The sequence below is a fragment of the Schistocerca serialis genome, chromosome 4 (genome assembly GCF_023864345.2).
Source record: "Schistocerca serialis cubense isolate TAMUIC-IGC-003099 chromosome 4, iqSchSeri2.2, whole genome shotgun sequence".
Classification (NCBI taxonomy): Eukaryota; Metazoa; Arthropoda; class Insecta; order Orthoptera; family Acrididae; genus Schistocerca; species Schistocerca serialis.
In genome coordinates this window covers 229656956-229681482 of record NC_064641.1, presented here as the reverse complement: position 1 = coordinate 229681482, position 24527 = coordinate 229656956, and the positions used below count along the sequence as shown (strand labels likewise).

At 42.1% G+C, this 24527-nt stretch overlaps 1 protein-coding gene across 1 annotated transcript in view; it reads right to left on the bottom strand.

The window, feature by feature from the left end:
* Nucleotides 1–15861: 15861 nt before the first annotated feature.
* LOC126473844 (reticulophagy regulator 3-like) overlaps nucleotides 15862–24527 on the bottom strand; it is a 31108-nt gene continuing 22442 nt past the window's right edge. Inside the window, exons 5-6 of the mRNA XM_050101174.1 lie at nucleotides 19285–19446; nucleotides 15862–17521 (exon numbers count right to left, since the gene is read on the bottom strand). Coding sequence (XP_049957131.1) covers nucleotides 16923–17521; nucleotides 19285–19446 — 761 coding nt within the window. The 3' untranslated portion in view covers nucleotides 15862–16922. The remainder of the gene's footprint in view (nucleotides 17522–19284; nucleotides 19447–24527) is intronic.

Sequence of the window (24527 nt, the reverse complement as noted above, 5' to 3'; positions counted from 1 at the left end):
CCTATGTCTTCGTGGCAAACGAATCTGCTCCAGTCCGGAATCCCTGAACCATTACACCAACAACCTGAAAACAGCTTTCGCATCCCGCAACTACCCTCCCAACCTGGTACAGAAGCAAATAACCAGAGCCACTTCCTCATCCCTTCAAACCCAGAACCTCCCACAGAAGAACCCCAAAAGTGCCCCACTTGTGACAGGATACTTTCCGGGACTGGATCAGACTCTGAATGTGGCTCTCCAGCAGGGATATGACTTCCTCAAATCCTGCCCTGAAATGAGATCCATCCTTCATGAAATCCTCCCCACTCCACCAAGAGTGTCCTTCCGCCATCCACCTAACCTTCGTAACCTCTTAGTTCATCCCTATGAAATCCCCAAACCACCTTCCCTACCCTCTGGCTCCTACCCTTGTAACCGCCCCCGGTGTAAAACCTGTCCCATGCACCCTCCCACCACCACCTACTGCAGTCCTGTAACCCGGCAGGTGTACACGATCAAAGGCAGAGCCACGTGTGAAAGCACCCACGTGATTTACCAACTGACCTGCCTACACTGTGAAGCTTTCTATGTGGGAATGACCAGCAACAAACTGTCCATTCGCATGAATGGACACAGGCAGACAGTGTTTGTTGGTAATGAGGATCACCCTGTGGCTGAACATGCCTTGGTGCACGGCCAGCACATCTTGGCACAGTGTCTGAAACGCTTGTCGTGATGTTGTAAGGCAGATTGTACTGAGACATAAATGTTAAGAAACAAAATGCAATACGTTGCGTCGTTTCTGAGTTATTTAGCATTGAAGTTAGCCAATAAGGTCGACGCGCGCACGAATTCAAGTTTCTGCTAACCAAACAAAGCACTCGTTAGGCAACACCGCCCCTGGCAGGCCGCTTGAATGTGACCGCGCGATGCCCCGATTGGCTAACTCCAATGCTAAATAACTCAGAAACGGCACAACGTATCGCATTTTTTTCTTAACATTTATGTCTCAGTACAATCTGCCCTACAACATCATGACAAGCGTTTCTTTTTGTTGTGCCTATCGCGACTCATAATCATATTTCAGATTGCTACACACAGCTAAGCTAATAGAAAAAAAAACATCTGCTTGTTCGACCATTCCCCTTTGCTTTTATTAGTTCTATAAATAAAGCTCATGTCCTTTATTTGTAACTTTTTGTGTGGTCTTCAAGTGATGAAAGACTTGAGTGTATATACTAGTTCCTCATCCAATTGTTCTTTTGGATTGTACTGACATTGGAAATCACCTATTTTATTTCAGATAGTTGCATGTTTACATGGAAAACACAGAATTACTGCAGCTTGGGGAAAGCCACTGGCTTGAAAGAACAGTTCAGGATCAGCCAGTCCTCACTTTAATTAGCATGAATTATTCTAATAATTAATAATGCATTAGACATTTATCTTCCTAGCACCTCAGTGTGTTTGTTATTCAGTAATGAGTATTTTGAACAAGTGAATGTCACCATAAGAAGTCCTATGTTCCATGGTGTCAACTATTTTATTAAGATTGATGAGAAAGCACTGCTGTCAGCATGTGTCTCATGGAATGGAGACAATATCTATGTTTCTACAGCATTTGAACTTGCTTCACCCAAATATTCAGTTCACCATGTACATGGAAAACTGGCAGCTTACCATTCCTAGATGGTTAAAAGAAAAGCCACAGGGATACAGCGTCAACCACAAACCAACTTGCACAGAGTTATATTTGCAAGCCAGAAGCTGTCTTCCTGCCACATCAAGCACTTGATCTCAGATCTCAACAGACTCCCACGTGAGCTGTAACACTTAAGAACAGTGTTCCAACAGAACAGTTATTCAGATAAACATAGCAAGTTCAGTGTAAAGATATAAATGAAATGCTGAGGCACAGACTGCAATGACTTTCTTGTCTCATTTTGGTAGCATGTCTTCAAGAACAGGAAGAACATAAAGAGGCATAACATCAAGTGCATTTTTCATCCACCAGGACAATGAAGAATTTGTTGTGATCCATCAAAGACGATTTGTCCGTGGAAAACATGGTATATATCAGATCAATGTCAATGATGGGCATATTATACTGGGCAGACATGCAAGAGGCAAGAACATTGTGTTTAACACCTCATGTATGCCTGGGTCAACCTGATGAATCAGTGATAGCAGAGCAAAGAATAGAGAGTACTGTATATTTTACAAGGAGACTGAAGTTTTATCCTTAGCATCATCATTCTGTAACTGTATTTTTAATGAGGCCATACATATGTGTATGGTGGACAATCTTAACAGGGATGTGGGCTTTCAACTAAGCACTACCTGTCATTAAATTAAAATAGGAGAAATAAGATTCTCCCATGTATGACCCGATGGAGCACATTGCACAGATTTATTTCAGCCTTTATCCACAGGAATGTTCAGCACCACAATCATTGCCCACAGCACATGTGCAGAAGGCCTTTCCTCAGCTCCCGCTAGGGGGGTACTATATGTACCACTTCCATACAACTGTGAACGTTTCCCCACGTACACGTAATCCATGCTCCTGCACCATAAATTTCAATCCTGCCACAAAATTGTCACCAGTCACATCTTGCACCAGTGACGACAGCAACTACCATCACCTACTGAAGATAAAACAGTTGTGTCAATGAAATACACAGGGTGTATACGACCTGGGAAAAACCTGGGAATTTTTTCATCCGGGAGAAAACCGGGAAAAACCCGGGAACTTTTTAGAATTCCGGGAATTTTTCATTGTCTTAGTTTTCAATTAAATTTTTTTAACTTTGACTGGTAAGAACCAATTCTCTAACAAAGGATATTACTGTATCTCGCTACTGCATAATAATAATGCAGCAATAAAACATGAATGAGAGAAAAAAAGAAAATAAAACTTAAGTTGCAACGGATATGCACCACATACAACAACAAAACACAGTGCTCATACAAGCGTCTGCCAACAGCAAAATGTGTCAAAGGCTTTGGAAAGACTATGCAATGCTTCATAATACAAATTGCCTTTGATGAGTGTGACGTCACAACTGCGCTACTGGCCACTGCGCATGCATGCTGCATGTTTTTGCAACTCGTCGGTGAAACTAAAGCCTAGTTTACACAATGACATTGGGTTGCGCCACTTGTTGCGTGGAATGAGTTGCTCGCAAGTGGTTTCATATATGACTGTAGACATGGTGACACCAGTACACACTTCAGATTTGTCATTTTGTGGGTCCCTAAGTCATGTCTGAAATGAAAGTTTTGACAGCTGCACGTCGCACAAGTTGTGATGGAGTTAAAGCTTGTTGCGTGGAATTGCTGCATAAGAAAAAAAATAAGAAACGTGTTTCGATTTGTGACTGGATGAAGAAAAGATGTCAGCTTGGTTGCTCAGCATCCTTGTTGAAATAATTTATAACGGAAGACCCAAGAAGTTCTTTTAATTATATTAGAATGTAACCAGAATTGTTCAAGTTTCTTCTAAATAGAGTTAATTATATGATAAGGAATAAAGGTATTGCAATGCATGAAGGACTATCGCTAGAACTGAGTATCATATTACGTGCATTACAATCAAGGACACTAGGCATGCTATAAGATACGGTTTTAGTTTATGATGACGCTATTTCATTAACACCAATTGTTATTAACATTAACAGTAATAATTACTAACATTAGCATAAATAATTATTCGAAGCAGGCCACATTAAGAAGAGAACAGTTTGCAAACTACTCTCTTGAAGATAGATCTGTACAGTGACAATATTTCAAAGTTCAAACATACGTGAATGGGGAGCACTGCAGTGACGTTTTAAATAGATGAATATTGAATAAAGAATGCAGCTTCTTGAATTAGTATAGTCTTCGCTCTTGTCAACAATATTCCTTAACAAAGAGATGGCCAACTTGCTGTCTTGTAGACGAGAGCATTGCCACAGCTAGAGTTACACTTGTTTGTATTTTCTTTTTTTTTTTTTTTTCTTTATTGTTATTTTCAAACTGTACAAACAGGCAGGCTGTCAGCAGCATGTTACGTCGCTCTTCAGCCATAGAATAGATAAATAAACAACAGAAAGAATACACATAAGTCACATAACGGTGGGTAATAAAACAGTAGACACATAAAGAAAACACGGAGCCGTTCACACTTGACGATAATCCACACTCAAACTGTTGACACGACGCACAAACACTGAAGATGGCGATGGCACAGGTGAACGAGGGAGTGCGACGGTGAACACTGAACACTAAACACGACGCATACACGAGACACTGATGGTGATGATTTCCGGCGTGCGAATGTCCACGTAGCGTGTGCGAGTCCGCGGACCTGCCAAGAGGGGAAGAAGAGTGAGGGGGGGGGGGGAGAGGGGAGAACAAAGATGCCAACGGCTGAGGAGATGGGGGGGGGGAGTAGGGGGACAAGGGAGGGGAAGCCCGGGGAGGAGTGGGGAGAAATGGAGGAGGGAGGGAAGAGGGAGAGAAGGGAGGGAGGGTGCCCAAAGGAGCAAACACAGGAAGAGGGAGGGAGGATCAAAGTTGGTAGGAGGGGTAGATGGAGGGGAGGAGGGCATCATCAGAGAGAGGGAGCTGGTGGAAGCCACCTTGGGAGAGGGTAAGGAGGGTGGAGAGATGGAGACTGGGTGGGACGTGGGAATACAGGCGCGGCAGCGGGCAGGGGTGGGAGAGGATGGGGAGACAAACGGGTGAGGAGGATCGAGTTTTCGGGAGGTGTACAGGATCCATATCCGTTCAAGGAAAAGGAAGAGGTGGGGGAACGGAATGAGGTCATACAGGATCCGCGTGGGGGAGGGGAGACGGGTGCGTTAGGCGAGGCAGAGAGCATTGCATTCAAGGATCTGAAGGGATTTGTAAAAGGTAGGGGGGAGGGGGCGGAGATCCAGGCAGGATGGGCGTAACAGAGGATAGGGCGGATGAGGGATTTATAGGTGTGGAGTATGGTGGAGGGGTCCAGACCCCACGTACGGCCGGAAAGGAGCTTGAGGAGACGGAGTCAGGAGCGTGCCTTGGCTTGGATTGTCCGGAGATGGAGGATCCAGGGGAGGCGACGGTCGAGGGTGACGCCAAGGTACTTAAGGGTGGGGGTGAGGGCGATAGGACGGCCATAGATGGTGAGATAGAAATCAAGGAGGCGGAAGGAAGGAGTGGTTTTGCCTACAATGATCGCCTGGATTTTGGAGGAATTGACCTTGAGCAACCACTGGTTGCTCCAAGCGGTGAACCGGTCAAGATGGGATTGGAGAAGGTGTTGGGAATGCTGCAGGGTGGGGGCGAGGGCAAGGAAGGCGGTGTCATCAGCAAACTGGAGAAGGTGGACGGGGGGGTGACAGCGGCGGCATGTCCGCCGTATACATAAGGTACAGAAGGGGGGAGAGGACGGAGCCTTGGGGCACACCGGCGGAGGGAAAAAAGGTGTAGGAATCCGTGTTATGGATGGTGATGTAGGAAGGACGGTGGGAGAGAAAGGAGCCGGTCAGATGGACGTAGTTAATGGGAAGGGCGAAGGTTTGGAGCTTGAAGAGGAGACCGGAATGCCATACGCGGTCATAGGCACATTCGAGGTCCAGGGAGAGGAAGATTGCGGAGCGACGGGAATTTAGCTGTGCGGAAAGGAGATGAGTGAGGTGGAGAAGAAGGTCATCGGAAGAGCAGGACACTAGGTAACAGGAAGGAGGTGTTGCTGGCAGAGATGCTAATGGATGCGTCAGGTGAGGATGGATTCCAGGACCTTGCTGAAGACCGAGGTAAGGCTGATGGGACGATAGGAGGAGACGGCGGGCGGCGGTTTACCAGGTTTAAGGAACATCAGGATACAGGAGGTTTTCCACAGGTCGGGGTAGTAGCCGGTGGACAGGACTACATTGTAGAGCCTGGCCAGGTTGGAGAGGAAAGAGACAGGAGCTTCACGAAGGTGGCGGTAGGTGACACGATCGTGACCAGGAGCGGTGTTGCGTTTTGTGCAGAGTGTAGCAATGAGATCCTGTGTAGCGATAGGGGCATTGAGTTCCGTGTGTGCAATGTTGTCCAAGTACTGGAAACCAGGTGCAAGGGGAGGGACAGAGGTATCAGTTCAATCGCGGACATCCGGAAAGAGGGAGTAATCGAACTGGGGATTGTCGGGGATGGAGAAGACATCAGAAAGGTAGGAGGCAAAGTGATTGGCCTTACTAAGGGTGTCAGGAAAGGGGTGATCATCATGGAGAAGAGGATAGTAAGGGGAGGGATTAGTTCCGGTAAGGCGACGGAAGGCTGACCAGTACTTGGACGAGTGTATAGGTAGGGTAGCATTTAAATGGGTGCATGTCTGTCTCCAGTCCCAGCGTTTCTTAGCTGCGAGCAAGTTTCGGATGTGTCGCTGGAGTTACCGGTGGCGTCGTAGTGTGTCCGGGTCACGTGTGTGGAGGAAGGCATGGTAGAGATCGCGGGATTCACGGAGGAGGAGGACGGCCTGAGGGGCTTAGGTAGTACGGTGGGGGTGGATGGTGACAGTAGGGATGTGGGCCTCCACGGCATCAGACAAGGTCTGCTGGAGAAAGGAGGCGGCATGAGTAACATCGTCAGGGTGGTGGTAGGTGAAGGGGTGGCATTCGACCCGGGTGGAGAGGGTATCCCGGTAGGCATTCCAGTCGGCACAGTAATAGTCATGGACGTACTTCGGGGGAGGGTCATTACGAGGGTTGGGGCGGGGGCAACGACCGTGTGAAACGGTGAGGAGGACAGGGAGATGGTCACTACCAATGGGATCCAGGACATCCACCACTATGCGGCCAAGGAGGTTGGGGGAGGAGAGGATGACATCGGGAGTGGAGTTGGATTCGGGGCGGGTGTGCTGGGGAATGGGGACGAGGTCACCTTGGAGGGTGGAGAGGAACCGATGCCACTGCTGTAAGTGGGTGGTGGAGCGACTATGGATGTTGAGGTCAGCAGCGATCACGTAGGAGGAGAAGGTATGATCAATGTGGGAGAGGAAGTCGAAAGGAATAGGGGCATTAGGGTGGACATAGATGGTGGCGCAGGTGATGGTAAGGGCGGGGAAGAAGAGACTAAGGATCAGGTGTTCAGTGGGGTCGGGAAGGAGAGGTTGGAGCCGAACCGGGATCTGGCAGTGGTGGCCAATGGCAACTCTGCCATGCACAATCGGGAGGGGATTATCGGAGCGGTGGAGAAGGTAGGGCGAAGTGTGGACGGTGTGGTGCGGTTGGAGGAAGGTTTCATTGAGGAGGAAGGCACCCACGTGGTCGGTGGCAAGGGTGTGCATAAAGAGGTTCTTGTTGGCGGGAAGGGAACGGATGTTGTTGAACAGGATACAGTGCTGTCGCACCATGACAGGGGTTTAGACGAGGGTGTCGAGACGAGGGAAGGTGAAGTGGGCCTGGTTGTGGGAGTAAGTGGCATACATTTTTAGGTGGAAGATGGAACGGGCGGCGAGGGAGACCTGTTGGAGGGTGTGAGGGCGCTGGAAAGGGTGGAAGTTTTGCAGGACAATGGTGAGGAACCTGATGATGTCCTCAGCGGTGTGTGTGTAGGGGGGGGGGGGGGGGGGGAAGCTGGGAATTGCCAGGAGGGGTGGGGGCGTCCAAAGGACGGACAGGGACGGTGAGCTCAGGAGTGGTTGGAGGGGGTCTTGTTTGTATTTTTCTTAATTCAGTTTTATATGTGCTGCAAACTCAATAAATTTTGCCCTGCACCTCAGATATTGTCAAAGCATCTATGTTATGATTGATCGCACATGACGGTCTCAGCGGCACGTGCTATTTTTGTAATTGGCGTTACTGAAATCCTACAAACACCTATGTAAAGCTTACATATCCAAAAAAACGAACATTATTCTCTGTTCCCCAATTCATATTTCAGTTTGGCTACACTCTACGGACACACATAATCTCAAAACTCATGCAACTAGTGTCGCCAAAGTTAGAACATGCCGAAAGTGTTTAGTTTCACCAAAAAGTTCCACAAATGCGCGACGTGCGTGTGCAGTGGCCAGTAGCACAATTGCCTGCAACTTAGTGTCATCGTGTAAATTAGGCTTAAACACTTTTGGCATGTTCCAACTTTGGCGACACTAGTTGCATGAGTTTTGAGGTTGTGTGTGTTTGTATTGTGTAGGTAAACTGAAATATGCAGTGAGGAACAGAGAATAATGTTCGCCTTTTGGATATCTACGCATTGCATATGTGTTTTTGGGATTTCAGTGATGCTGATTACAAAAATAAGTAATATATTGCTGCTCATGAGTCCTTCAAGTGCGATCATAACGTATATGAGCTGCAGGGCAAAATTTATTGAATTAGAAGCACATATACAACTAAATTAAGAAAAATGCAAGCAAATGTAATTCTTGCTGTGGAAATACCCTCATCTACAAGACTAAAATCCCATCGTTCGAGTTGGCTGACTTTTTTTTTTTTTTTTTTTTAGAAATATTGTTGACAGGAGGCAAGGCTACAAAAATGAAGAAGCTGCATTCTTTATTCAATATTCATCTATTTAAAATGTCGTAGCAGTGCTCCCCATTCACGTATGTTTGAACTTTGAAATATTGCCACTGTACAGATCTATCTTCAAGAGAGTAGTTTGCAAACCATTCTATTTTTAATGCGACCTGTTCGAATAATTACTGCTGTTAATGTTAATAATTATTACTGTTAATGTTAATAATTATTGGTGTTAATGAAAAAGAGCCATCGCCAACTAAATCCGCATGTTATAGCATGTCGAGTGTTCTCGATTGTAATGCACGCAATGCGACATGTAATTTCAGTTCTGGCGAAGTGCGTCATGCATTACAGTATCTTTATTCCCTATCACATAATTAACTTTATTTAGAAGAAACATGAACAGTTCAGGTGACATTCTAAGATAATTAAAAGAACTTCTTGTGTCTTCCGTTACAAATTATTTCAGCAAGAATGCTGAGCAACCGAGCTGACGTCTTTTTATTTATTTATTTATTTATTTTATTATCCATCTTTAGGCATTAAAAATGCAATTGATGTCATCATTTGTGTACATATACAGTTTACATAACTAACAGAAATGGTGTAATATATTGTAGATCATTATTGTCTAATAAGATACAAAAATTTGTCCTTGATGCTGCACAAGGTATTTGCATTATATTTACATGTATAAGTGTAATCTAAGTGAAACTATATTAGTACCGGTACTTAAAATCTTTAGTGCACATTATAAACTATTCTATTGTGTAAGAAGCTTTTTCTCTAAGCCATTTCTTTGTGACGCTTTTAAACTCATTCAGTGACACATTATGTGCCTCTATTGGCAACATGTTCAATAGTTTTACTCCCATGTACCTGTAACTATCTTGAGTTTTCTTTAGTCTAGCAACTGGGATGTCAATTTGCTGTTTTATATGTGTGTCATGGTGATGGATAGATTGTCGTAGTTCGTGACTGTGTTGGTTTTCTTTTGTGTGTATCAGACATCTTAGTATAAAGAGGGCTGCAACTGTAAGTATTTTTAGATTTTTGAAATATGGTCTACAAGACTCATTATTTGCCAAATGAAAACTTGTTTTGCTGCGGGTGAGTTTCCCCACAACAAAGTGGCATATGTTAAATGGGTGTGGAAAAGGGCATAGTATACATTGAGTAATAACTTACCACTAACACATGACCCTAGTTTACCCAACAAATATGTCACACGTGCTAACTTAGTACAAATATAATCGGTATGACTTCCACGACAATTTTGAATCAAGATGGATCCCAAGTAGTTTAGATGAGACACAATCAATCTTATCACTCTTAACACACAAGCTAAAGAGAATATTTACACTTTTATCATGATTTATATGCAAGTCATTGTGTTGAACCACTTGATGGCTGCTCTGAGATGAGCCTCACTTTCCTCGTTTAATTTTCCTAAATCTTTCCCTGCTGTAACAAAAGTTGTGTTATCTGCATAGAGTGTGGATTTACATAACATGGTGCTGGGCAAGTCATTTACGTATATTATAAAAAGTAAAGGTCCAAACACAGAGCCTTGTGGTACACCCTGCAAGATATCCAAGACATTTGACCTCATATTGCTAAAATGCACAATTTATTTTCTGTCGCTCAGATAGGATCTGATCAGAAATAGTTCTGAGCCTCTAATACCATAGCAGTGCAGTTTTTCTAGTAGTATCCTGTGACAGAGAGTCAAATGCCTTGCTGAGGTCCACAAGAATGCCATTAACTGATAATGCTGATTTTTCTTCATCCAGTCACGAATCGAAACACGTTTCTTATTTTTTTCTTATGCAACGATTCCACGCAACAAGTTTTAACTCCATCCCAACTCATGCAACATGCACCTGCCAAAACTTTCATTTCAGACACGACTCTGGAACCCACAAAACGACGAAACTGCAGTGTATACTGGTTTCGCCGTGTCGACAGTCAAATATAAAACCATTTGTGTGCAACTCATTCCACGCAACAAGTGGCGCAACCCAGTGCCGTCGTGTAAACTAGGCTTTAGATTCGTTTGAGCGGTTGCTAGTGAGCTCACACACATGCGCAGTTGAGTTGCATATGAGTAGTACCTTCTCCCGATTCTGGCTACAGAAGTATGGCAGTATAAGCAATAGCAGCAAGCAGCCAGATGCTATACGCAAAAATTTTACTGGTGCGCCTAAGCTGTGAGATTCAATATGCGCAACAGGCTTAGAGTGGGGATAAACTGGGGTATTTGGCCCGGGCGGCGATTTCAGGGAGGAAAAAGACCGTGTTTCACAAAGCGCCTAGCATCCAGTGCACGTTGCTCTATCGATTAATCATATAATTTTGAAACGCATCTTTGTTGGTTTTTGAACAACTTCTAAGTTCATTTATGAATGAATCATAAGTTGATTTTCGAAAACATGCATAGTGCACGTGATGTCTCTGTCAGAGGAATCACTGTCACATCTAGAAATAAACTTTCTGGCAGACAAAAGGGGATGGGGCTATACGGGCTGAGCGGAATAATGCCAAACGGGTGTATGCCAATTGTTGTTTATGTGGGTTGACTGGGTTTGCAAATTATCAGCGTTGTTATAATTACTAGTGAAACCCATAGATCTAGACTACCAGAGTGGAAATAAACGACTAACATGAATAACAGGTAACGATGATTACATATTATCTTCTCCGTGTATCCAAGAAGATGAAATTTTGACAGAAAATTTTTAACCAGACCGCTACAATAGTAAGGGCAAGTTCTATTCTGAGAGCATCGCGGAAAACGCGTTGTACGAACACGGAGAATAAATGAGGGATAACTAAATCGGTGATTGTGGCAGGGTTAGTGAAGTTAACCGGAGAATAAGTTTTGACACTGGCAGGAATAGTTACAGAATTAGTGATGACAAGATTGTTAGAACGAGGAAGAAAAAGAAACGGGGACTCTCACAAATTATGGAAGAATGTGACGATTCCAAATTTATATAAAAATTTCGTACTAACACTTTTCGATCTCATGCTTCAGAAGCTAGAGAGTTTGGATGAAATGTGAAACTGTTTCCTAACGTAAAACTTTTTGCTTGTAGTAGGCCAAATAGGCATTTGATCTTGGTACTTCGTGAATTATATTCTGTCGCGTTATAAAAATGACTATTTGTCCCAAAACAGTCTCATTTGTTTGGTGTGTGTAACAATTGCTGCAATATTAGGCAGGCCTATTCCGTTTTATCTAGCAGACAATGACAAAATATACGTAATCAGATCGAGAAACCACACCAGTCTCGGGTACTATTTGTATTGAACAGCTTTTCTAGTTTAGATAACGACATTTCGTTTTTTCATGTAGCAAAACTTTGATGGGGTAATAGATTCTTCCCCAGAAAGGAAAGTATGCCATATAAAGCAGTGGCAAGATAAAAGAGAAAAAAAATGCTAGGACTTAAAGATAGAAGAAATGTGTACTGTCTATCTTGTCTTTACTGGTTTTATGTATCCTACATTTAATTTTACGTCACACAAAACCGCAAGTTACTAGCTAATAGGCAGTAAAGACTGCAAATTTTTTGGAGAGTTCCTGTTCTTCCGGTTACAAATAATCCCATCCACTATTAATTGCGAGTTTTTTTTTTTTTTATTGCACGTTTGAATTCCACAGACCGAAATACAAAGACGTGCGATGGAAGAATGCTGTGTGAAGAGGCGTGGCACTGCACTTTGGCACTTATGACCAAATAACATGTCTTACGTTCATTCGAACATATATGTTTTATGTATCAGACTCTTCAGAAAAATGCGCGCTAAAAAATGAAGATATTCTTGAAAGGTCGATTTTCTACATTTTTGGGGTCCTGATTCAAACGTTCGAGGGAGGGGGAGCACCACTATCTAATATTGCCCCGGTTCGGTAATATCCTAGATCCGGACTCGATGCACAGAGCAGTCTGAGTTATAGTGGGGAGCCGGCCGGTGTAGCCGAGCGGTTCTAGGCCCTTCAGTCTGGAACCGTGCGACCGCTACGGTCGCAAGTTCGAATCCTGCCTCGGGCATGGATGTGTGTGATGTCATTAGGTTAGTTAGGTTTAAGTGGTTCTAAGTCTAGAAGACTGATGATCTCAGAAGTTAAGTCCCATAGTGCTCAGAGCTATTTGAACCATTTGTAGTGGGGAGGTGGTAGTCTCCACGTGACCCGTGTTAACATTAAGTGATTTTGCTCTTTCATTTTCGTTTATTGCTTTCATATCAAATGAAAACAAAAGTGATTTCTGTGGCCGGGAGCTATCAAGGGAATTAAAATACATTCACATAATTACAGGGTGTTTCAAAAATGACCGGTATTTTTGAAACGGCAATAAAAACTAAACGAGCAGCGATAGGAATACACCGTTTGTTGCAATATGCTTGGGACAACAGTACATTTTCAGGCGGACAAACTTTCAAAATTACAGTAGTTACAATTTTCAACAACAGATGGCGCTACAAGTGATGTGAAAGATATAGAAGACAAGGCAGTCTGTACGTCGTCTTTCTGCTGTAAGCGTGTGCTGTTAACAACGTGCAAGTGTGCTGTAGACAACATGGTTTATTCCTTAGAACAGAGGATTTTTCTGGCGTTGGAATTCCACTGCCTAGAACACAGTGTCGTTGCAACAAGACGAAGTTTTCAACGGAGGTTTAATGTAACCAAAGGACCGAAAAGTGATACAATAAAGGATCTGTTTGAAAAATTTCAACGGACTGGGAACGTGACGGATGAACGTGCTGGAAAGGTAGGGCGACCGCGTACGGCAACCACAGAGGGCAACGCGCAGCTAGTGCAGCAGGTGATCCAATAGTGGCCTCGGGTTTCCGTTCGCCGTGTTGCAGCTGCGGTCCAAATGACGCCAACGTCCACGTATCGTCTCATGCGCCAGAGTTTACACCTCTATCCATACAAAATTCAAATGCGGCAACCCCTCAGCGCCGCTACTATTGCTGCACGAGAGACATTCGCTAACGATATAGTGCACAGGATTGATGACGGCAATATGCATGTGGTCAGCATTTGGTTTACTGACGAAGCTTATTTTTACCTGGACGGCTTCGTCAATAAACAGAACTGGCGCATATGGGGAACCGAAAAGCCCCGTGTTGCAGTCCCATCGTCCCTGCATCCTCAAAAAGTACTGGTCTGGGCCGCCATTTCTTCCAAAGGAATCATTGGCCCATTTTTCAGATCCGAAACGATTATTGCATCACGCTATCTGGACATTCTTCGTGAATTTGTGGCGGTACAAACTGCCTTAGACGACACTGCGAACACCTCGTGGTTTATGCAAGATGGTGCCCGGCCACATCGCACGGCCGACGTCTTTAATTTCCTGAATGAATATTTCGATGATCGTGTGATTGCTTTGGGCTATCCGAAACATACAGGAGGCGGCGTGGATTGGCCTCCCTATTCGCCAGACATGAACCCCTGTGACTTCTTTCTGTGGGGACACTTGAAAGACCAGGTGTACCGCCAGAATCCAGAAACAATTGAACAGCTGAAGCAGTACATCTCATCTGCATGTGAAGCCATTCCGCCAGACACGTTGTCAAAGGGTTCGGGTAATTTCATTCAGAGACTACGCCATATTATTGCTACGCATGGTGGATATGTGGAAAATATCGTACTATAGAGTTTCCCAGACCGCAGCGCCATCTGTTGTTGAAAATTGTAACTACTGTAATTTCGAAAGTTTGTCTGGCTGAAAATGTACTGTTGTCCCAAGCATATTGCAACAAACGGTGTATTTCTATCGCTGCTCGTTTAGTTTTTATTGCCGTTTCAAATATACCGGTCATTTTTGAAACACCCTGTACGTAAGTATAAAATATGTTACTAGTTGCAGATTTTATTTCCGCCTTTCTGACGGTCAAGCATTAATTGCCTTGCAGAACAATGAAGTTATTTTTGTCAGTTTGTTAAAGAAATTTGACTTTTATTAATCTTTTCTACTGAGACAGTGTGTTTAATTTCACACTGTTGGCTAGTTTCAACTGTGCTGCAAGTGCACGTTTTCATCTTCTAGCACGTATGGCATTATGCCATAATATAAACCAAACATGAGGTAATACAGTACGGTACTGGTGCTCCAACAAAATTTACATCTGAATCTGGACATAAAGTGCACTTTAAGCCAAATTATGCATTTTAGTATGGTTCACCAAACTCCCATGCTCTTGGAGTATCCTTTATGTCTTGTTTCTCTTGTGACAATGTAAGATCTTTTAATGATTTACTTGTACGAATGTATGGGCTTCCTGCGTCATTGTAGCTGTGCAAGCGCAGCGACGCATGTTATCTGGCTCAGGTCATGGAAAAATATTCTGAATGGTTGTTTGAAAAGTGTTACTTTCAAAGTAAATTTCCTTTTACGCAAGATGAACTCTGTGCTCGAATGTATGTTGAATTTCTTAAATCACACAGCGTTTGACTCTCATTCAAAAATCAACTCTGAGGATGACCATTTAGAATAATTTCGAGCCCAGAAGACCAGACATTTACGTAATCGTCAAAAATTTTACTGGCACATTTGTGTGATATACCTTAAAGCGTAACATGCGCAAAAAATACCAAATTTATGTGTGAAAGCTTAGCTTCTCTTGCAGCTTATTAATCTTAGAGAACAATATTACATGTGAAAGCTTTTCTTTTCTTGTAGCAACACTATGTATATTAATTTAAACCATTATCTTTTCTATTTGTGTGTTCGCACTACTTAACAGTTATGTTGCGATTGGCTGACTACATCTCGTGTCCTATGCTCTGAATATCTGCTGTCGTCAGCTGGCGAGATCGTTTGACATGAGGTAAGACTGGCTTACACCCCTGTTCATGTTGCTGGATATCAGACATCTTTCCAAAACGCGTTTTTTTCCCCCGAGTTTTGTTTTCTAAAGTGCCGGGAAATTTTACGCCAGTGTATAAAAACACAACCACTGAAAGCTTAATAAGTTTTACAGTTCCGAGGAAAAGTAAACTGCTACTTAACACAGAAAAAGTGTATTTTCATCTGGGAGAAAGTGTATTTTTTAACTGGGAATTTTTTTTCCTCTTCCACAAATACACCCTGAATACAGTAACATTTTCACAATGTTATACAGCTGCAAACTCAAGAAGTATATTTGCACCTCGGATGTTATCTTTACATATTTTTCTGTTTCTGTTGAAAATAATTTGAGTGTACCACCTTGTGTGTTTTGTGCACTACATTTTTCAACAGAAATTGGGTGGAAGAGGGGAGGTGTGTGTGTGTGTGTGTGTGTGTGTGTGTGTGTGTGTGTGTGTGTGTGTGTGTGTGAGAATGATAGTTACAGGGTGTGTACGAACAATAATCTTTAAGAGGCAACTTAACTGATATATATGTACAGTTCAATAAATTAGCTTTTATTTTCTTACAAATATTTCAATCACAGCAAATACTTATTCTGTATTACAACAAAATTACAGGTAACATTTTCACTTCACACTTATAATAAAAAATACACGAATTACATTTTTTTAAAAATAAGTTACACACTGCTTTTGAAAAGGAGAGGATATGGAGCATGTACTTCAAATTCCAGAGAGAGTGATTCATTTTACTTTCTATGCTGGAACACTAATAAAATTCTCTGCAATATATAAAGATTTTCTTCCACTTAAGAAAAATTGATATACCATAGGACCAGTCAATTACTCTGTAACTATTGATAAAAAAGTGGAAACAACAATACTGCAACTACATGTACACTCAACAGATCTAAAAGTTTTTAAAAAATAACAGAAATACTGCTACCCAAAACAGACTGTCATAATATAAATTACAGACAGACTTTTGGAGTGCTGCTGTATAAATTCATCTGATAAAAAGATATGTTAAAAGTATCACAATGACAGAAGCAATTCAGGAAAATATCTCACATTCATAAGGAACACTCAAAAATCATAACACTAAGCACAGCAGCAATAACTATCAAGTATTTTTCCACGAGTATTTACATATTTACAATCTTTTTTAATATTCAATCTACTAAAACATTCAATCTTATAGAAATTGGAAAAATACTAATTTCTATCTTTTTTTTGCAACACATCACATTCAGTTTATTATTCATATTGTCCAAATTTCACTGAAAGGGAAAAGGTTTATTTCTTACTTAAGCATAATTTGTTGCAGCATATACAGCACAACAAATTTTTAAGTACTTTATTGGGTTCTAGATTACAACTGCTGCAAGTTACAAAAATCATCATGTAATACAATTTGTATTCAGAATACTGAATTTTGTCAAAAAGTCCTGAAATAAAAAATAATTATTTTGGTATAAATATTTCTAGTTTTGTAAATTAATTGTCCCCACTTATACAATTAGTGGGCAAATATTACAAAATAAAGATCAGATATTAAAAGGACACAACATACCCATGAAATAGAGCAGTATGTGTTACGAGAGATCATCCTGTGAAATCATCTCGAAGTCATCACTGTCTGAAGATGAGGAGGAACACTGATCAGAGGGTTTCACAGAAGAAACATTAGACTGCTGCCGAGGAGTTTGGGCACTGGCTTCTTGAGCTGAAGCTGCACCTGTGCCTATCACAGTAGAAATTAAGCTCTGTCCCATCGCAGTAATATCTGCAATGTTTCTCGCCACAGCCTGCACAGCAGTTGATGTCAAGATATCACTCAGGCCTCCACTCACAGTGGCCTTGCTTGGATGACCTGCAGTCTTGTCTGCTTCGGCAGCATCAAAGCTAAGACCCTGCACAAAGTCCTTCTCTTCTTCTTCTTCTTCAGAGCTGTCACCATTGAAGTGTGAACTCTGAAAATGAATTTCTCCAATGTCATCCTCATCTGTGTCTGAATGTTCAATTTCTAGTTCTTGTTTTGTGCGCAAATCACCACCGTTAGTTCCATGCTGTGATGGTGGTGCTGACAAATCGAAGTCACTGATGTCGAGACCATCTGTACTTCCCTCCTCGTGGGATGGCATTGCATTCATTCCAGTTACAAAAGAAGTCTGTGTCACCAACGAATCTGGGGCTACACAAATGAACAGTCAATTAAACATGATGAAAAAGTACTCAGTTTACATAGAAATTACTAATTAAACAGATAATCTGCATACAACTTTAAAAGCATCTACTGTTAAAATAAGTATACAGAAATATATTTGCATAGTATGTCTGTAGAATTTTGCTTCCCATATAATTATTTTCCATCAAAGATAATGTCATATTGTAAAATCACATGAGGGCCTATCAGGATAGTAAGGCAGCTTTCCAATATTGAAGCTGATGATGGCTACATAATCTCATTGTCTCAGCTAGCAATGGTACAGGATATGGAACACATTGAGGTCACAAGACTGCCCACCATATTCATCTATAAACACTTCCATTGAAGGCACATCTACTGACCTGTCCTAACTGGCAACAAATGTACTGAGAAAAGCACTGCTTCACATAAGCAGTTCCCTCCTGATTCTCTGATGTGAGCCATTAAAATTAAATCTTAAATTACTATCAATGAAGAGCCTCAGCTCTCTTCCACTCAACTCTTGATATTCAATCATATGAAGAATGTTACATACATACATTTTAAGGAATTATAGGGGCAGGTGTAAAGACAGTAAATTTGACAGTTACCTGCCCCAGTGGTAATAAGTACCCTTATGACTGCTACCTACAATACTGATCAAAACATTGGTAAAATAAGTAATGATAATAAATGACAAACATTTGTTTATCATTTTCCATTGCGATGTGATCTACAAACTAGAAGAAATTTATGGGAAAAATTGCACAGATTTCACACTGCACTGCATTTGAAAATGGTCTTTGTACAAACATGGAGTCTTGTAAAAAACTGACATCAGGAGATGGTGGATATTTGAAAATATCTGAGTGAAGATTACCCTGTCAGTTAAAAATCACTACTAGCTCCATTCTGAATGAGTACAATCAACAGTGACTGCTTGCTGTTCCTATTTTCAGTAAGAAATTACTTTAAGTGTAAGTGAGTTTTGCATGTCAACATAATGGCTAGCACGAAATCCTGAACATTCACAGAATCAATGGAACCTGATGGAATGCAAGGTGTATGTTAGAAACAGAGGGACCAGAAATGTCTAGTACAAGCACATCAAGATTATGAAAGTACTTTAGAGGAATTCTGTGATCAGTAGAACTGAAGGGCACTTCACACACTTCTTCCTGCATTCTTTGTTTCTGAAGTTTCTGTTGTATAATGAAGCTTAAATGTCTGCATAGTACTGAGCTATCATTTAGTAGACTGCTGTGCACAGAGTAATCTAGAATTTCTGCAACGTTTTTGCTGTATGCTCTGTTAATACTGGTCTTAACTGATAATGATTCACAAGTATTATCATTCTAAAATTCAGGGTAGCATAGTGAATGTGTGTTATTTTATAAATTTGTATAGGCTGCTTATATGGTACACAACACCAGAAATCTTCTCCGACATTAACGGTGACAATGTGCGTAAATTTTGTTGGGGATATGATGTAACTGACAGATGAAATACACATGACTGATATAAATAAGTGATTAAAACTCGTCAATAAATCTTTTTTCACTGGCTGTTAAATTTCAGTTCAATCCCCGGACTAAGGTGAGGCAGTAAGCGGAAAATGGGAGTGCATGTTTTGTTAAGATCAGCCAGTAACAGATGTTTTTCTTGAAACTGTAATTCGATCCTGTTTTCCAGCAGAAACATAGAGTGTGAGGGGGGCCAAAGTAAATGAAATAGTTCAACATTTCCTCAGAGAATATAATCATGCTGACCTGTTGGATCATTACCACTCATCTCTAGTTCAAGTCCAAACTCCTCTGGAATAATAGAATCATCCTGCTGTTCATCTTCAACTGGTTCTCCTGCTTGCTGTAGCAGTGCCAAATTTTCCCCCGTCTGCTCCGGCAAGTAATCTTCTACTTCACTGTCTGTATCTAAAAGTAGTAATATTTCACTTAAGTACACAATTACTAATTTGATGAGTGCCAACATGATTCTGCCAGCACTGGTAATAATGCAAATACAAGGATTCATATCTCTCTCTCTCTCTCTCTCTCTCTCTCTCTCTCTCTCTCTCGCACACGCACACACGCACAAACCAAGTGTATACTTATGTTTTATCTACATGCTTGTCTATTCCCATATGCCTCAACTATACAGTGTGCAGACCTGTTCAGTGAAAATAATTCCCAGAAAGTTTAACGGAGGTAGGCATTCCTGCAAGAAACACGAGTTAAATAAGAGAGAGACATTCGCCTTGTGTGTGGGGGAAAAAGAGAACCAGTGGAAAAATACTCCTATCAGAGCACAAAAAAGGCAAATATGTTCTTGTTTAAAACACACTGCCTCTTTATAACTTCATCTGCATCTTTAAAAATTTTCCCAAATATTACGGCATGCAAACATGTTGCAATTCTCTACAACTCACCTCTCATTCCTACAAGCGCCCCTAACTACAAGTCGTTCACAGCCACTAGGTCATCCCTATAAGTCGCTCATACCCATCCACTCCCACTTGGCCTCTCTCACTTATTCATCCCAACTCGCTGTCATCATATCTTCGTGTGTCTCTCACTGTCATATCTCTCTCTCTTGCTCTCTTTTATTGCTACTACCATGTCATTCATTCCTTCCCATTGCTGCTGTCACTTCTGTCACTTCTCATGCCACTATCTCTCTCTTCCTCCCTATCATTGTCATAGACTCTGTCTCTCATTACTACTGGCTCTCACACACTTCCACTTCCTCCTCCTCTTTACTCCTTTCCCATTGGCACTGTCTCCTTCACTTTCTTCCTAACACTGTTCCGTCTCTATCAACTATGTTCCACTGCCACTGTGTCCCTCGCCATTGTCTCCTTCACTCTTTCTATAACAACTACTGTCCACCATCTTCCAGTATTTATTACTTTTCCATCTCATTCCCACTGCCACTGGTCCTCCTCTCTCAGCATACAAAATGTGTGATTTTTTTTTGCATGTCCAAATTTAAAAACTTATCCAAAAAGGTGCTGGGAAAGTAGAATGAGGCAGCTGGTACCACTTTTTTCAGTCAGAGTCTTAACAGGAGTATATTCGCCTTTTTTTATGCTCTGATAGGAGCATTTTTCCACTGGTTCTCTTCTTTTCCCTACCACAGCAGGGCAAGTCATTCATGTGTGAAGAACTTTATGGCTTAGTAAAATATTGATAGTTTACTTACGTGAAACTGAAATAGCACAAAACTAATTTTACACCTCTGGCTGAACTTTACTGCATAAAAAGTTTGCATGTGCTTCAGTACTAGAAATGGGGTTCCCAAAACCCTTCTGTATTATCGAGTCAGTTTACAGCTTGCTATGTCACTTTATGAACGCTCTGCTGCGAATGTCGTAGCCAATGCGAGCGTTAAACGTGTTTGTAACAAGTTATTCTATGAATTTTTATTCCATTTGTTGCGAACTGTCATGGGTGGTGGTGGTGGTGGTGGTGGTGGTAAGTGACTTGGAACCGACAGAGGATGACAAAACCTCACACTTGCTGAAAGAACTCACAAAAGCCAAGTACCACAAGTTCTTCTGGTAAAGGATGTCATAATCAGAGAGGAATTCTTGAAGTGGCACCAGCAAATTGACGAAATGCAACAGAAAAGAGTTGGAAGAAAGAGGTATGACTGACTGCCGAATGTGGACAATGTGACAGTTAAAGAAGACCACAATGAGCTTGCCTCTCTCAGATATCAGGTAGTTAAGGGAGAGGGACAGCAGCGCATGCAAGCCAGAAATATCACACCCAGTGCAAAAGGGATAGCAGCCATGAACACTGACCTCACATGTTAGAAAGTAATAGAGAATGATGAAGAGGAGGTGTATCAATCTCTGGCACCAAGCTCCGCCAACAGACAAACACACCAGGAAGAATGGACTTCAACTCTAACTTATGTCACAACCATCAAATGACAACCTAGCATGTGGATAACTTAGGAACAACCAACACCTCCGCCAAGTATGATGCCCCAAAGCAAAATACAACGGAGAAAAACATGCTGATATGTTTTCGGTGTGTGCATCTTGCTGGACACATTTACACTATTGCTGAGAGAGAGAGAGAGAGAGAGAGAGAGAGAGAGAGAGAGAGAGAGAGAGAGAGAGAAGACAAGTGTTTGATGGTTGTTGCACTATACGACGTCAACCGCACAATAGTTCTATTCTGGCCAGTCAACTGCACACAATTATAGTCTACCTGAAGCCCGTCACTGAACCCTGGATGAGGTTGCTCCTCAGCACACCGTCACCTAGATGCTGAATTCAGGAAAACTAATTCAGGCGACCACCTACAGAGGTGAGACTGCCGCACATGAAAATCTTCCGGAGACAAGTCACCAGGACGTCACAAAATCTCACTGACATCATTGACTGCCAACTTGTCTGGGCACTAATCATTTGAGAGGCTCCTTTTTCTGTAATGTTGGATGCTTATTGTCGTCAGCTAAGAAAGCTATGTTCTGCAATGCAACTTTTCTGACGGTTACTGATGGGAAATGGTCCAGCCAACAGGAACACATAATTTAAGAGTAACTATCAAGACAATACAGCTTTTCGAATTTATCATTTTAGTGAAATTTGGTCATAATGCTATTCTTGAACTGAATTTCTTGCAGGCATCACAAGCTGTCACAGACTGTGGAAGGTCAGAGCTACCGGACTGACGAAACTATTCCAACAAGCAAATTCCGATCTGCATGTTGCTGCAGAAGACAACATTATCTAGCCATCATCAATGAGATGAGTTCCAGTCTTCAATTGAGATGCTCAGTTAAAACTCTGAAGCTCTTATCACTTGCAAAAAAGTGGCTCATAAAAGAAATGCCAGCGAATGATCATGACCACTGTAGGAGGTCAAGGAGAACTCTTGGTCACTGCCAAGAACATCTACAACTCATCCCTAAAGGTATGTGCTAAGGACAGGAAGGGCAACGTAGTGCCTTTGACAAAGGATCAGGCTCTGCTACGACAAAAGACAACGAAGGAAGGAAGCTACTATTGAAATGTCAATAGGATCTGGCCTGACCGAGAAACATCATCGGAGAGTGACAGCCGTTCTGCATCAACCTTCGGATGTTTTCAAATCTGGAGTGAAGAAAAGACAGACCAAGCAGCCAATAATAAAACTCCATATCAACACTAGGGATCGTCCACCAATTAGCAAGCGATCATATAGGATGTTACTGAGTGAACAACAGAAAATCCAAGAGGAAGTAGAGAAGATGCTGCAAAATGACATCACCACATCTAAGCCAACTGACAACAATGTTGAAGTGTGTTCAGACAGCAGGTCTCCACCTAAATATGGACTATCAGACCAATTGTGTGATTGGATTGAAGAGTTCCTAGATAACAGAACGCAGCATGTCATTCTCAATGGAGAGAAGTCTTCCGAAGTAAGAGTGATTTCAGGTGTGCCACAGGGTAGTGTCGTAGGATTGTTGCTATTCACATTATACATAAATTACCTTGTGGATGACATTGGAAGTTCACTGAGGCTTTTTGCGGATGAAGCTGTGGTATATCAAGAGGTTGTAACAATGGAAAATTGTACTGAAATGCAGGAGGATCTGCAGCGAATTGACGGTGCAGGGAATGGCAATTGAATCTCAGTGTGGACAAGTGTAATGTGCTGCGAATACATAGAAAGAAAGATTCCTTATCATTTAGCTACAATACAGCAGGTCAGCAACTGGAAGCAGCTAATTTCATAAATTATCTGGGAGTAGGCATTAGGAGTGATTTAAAATGGAATGATCATATAAAGTTGATCGTCGGTAAAGCAGATGCCAGACAGATTCAGTGGAAGAATCCTAAGGAAATGCAATCCGAAAACAAAGGAAGTACGTTCAGTACACTTGTTCGCCCACTACTTGAATACTGCTCACCAGTCTGGGATCCATACCAGATAGGGTTGATAGAAGAGATAGAGAAGATCCAATGGAGAGCAGCGTGCTTCGTTACAGGATCATTTAGTAATCGCGAAAGTATTACGGAGACGACAGATAAACTCCAGTGAAAGATTTTGCAGGAGAGACGCTTAGTAACTCAGTACGGGCTTTTGCTCCCTCCTATGTATATCTCGTGAAGAGACCATGAGGATAAAATCAGAGAGATTAGAGTCCACACAGAGGCATACCGACAATCCTTTCCACAAACAATACGAGACTGCAATAGAAGGGAGAACCGATAGAGGTACTCAAGGTACCCTCCGCCACACACCGTCAGGTGGCTTGCAGAGTATGGATGTACATGTAGATATAGAAATCCGAATCAGTGCCTCTTCACTGTCCAAGAAAGGAAAGTCATGGAGCACCTAGTGAATAGCAATGGAATCCATCCAGACCCTGAGAAAATGACAGCAGATTTTTCTGACCCCTTGACATATGTGCAATGTCCGTTGCCGTAACTTGCTGACAGATGCCACATTTTCCAGGAATGAGGTGTGAGAAGTATCTTACTTTGTTCTCAAGAAGGTGCCAATATCTCCTCCAGTGCTAGCATTGTATAACAAGAATGCTGAGACTGAACTTCATTCTGACGCAAGTAATTTAGGAACATGGGCAGTTCTAGTAAAAATTCAGGAAGGTGCTGAAGAGGTGATAGCTTATGCTTCTGGAGTATTTTCCAAACCAGAGATTAAAAAAAAAACCAAGTGTCTTGCAGTTGTTTGGACCATCAACAAGTTCTAGCCATATTTATTTGGCAAATCACTCACTTTTTATGACAGACCACCGTTCTCTCTGGGGAGCTCACTAGCCTAAAGGATCCATCAGGTCATCTGGGGTGATGGGCATTGACCCTTCAGGTGTACACTGCCACAGTGGTATATAAAAGAGGTTGCAAACACAATGGTAGTGACAGTCTTTCAATGAATCCTTTGGTGGAACACAGCAGTGTGGATGAAATCAGTCATCACTGCATTAAATGATTTTGCTGCTGAACAGAGGAAAGGTCCAGCATTGCTGGAAACCAAATAAGCCTTGCAAGAGA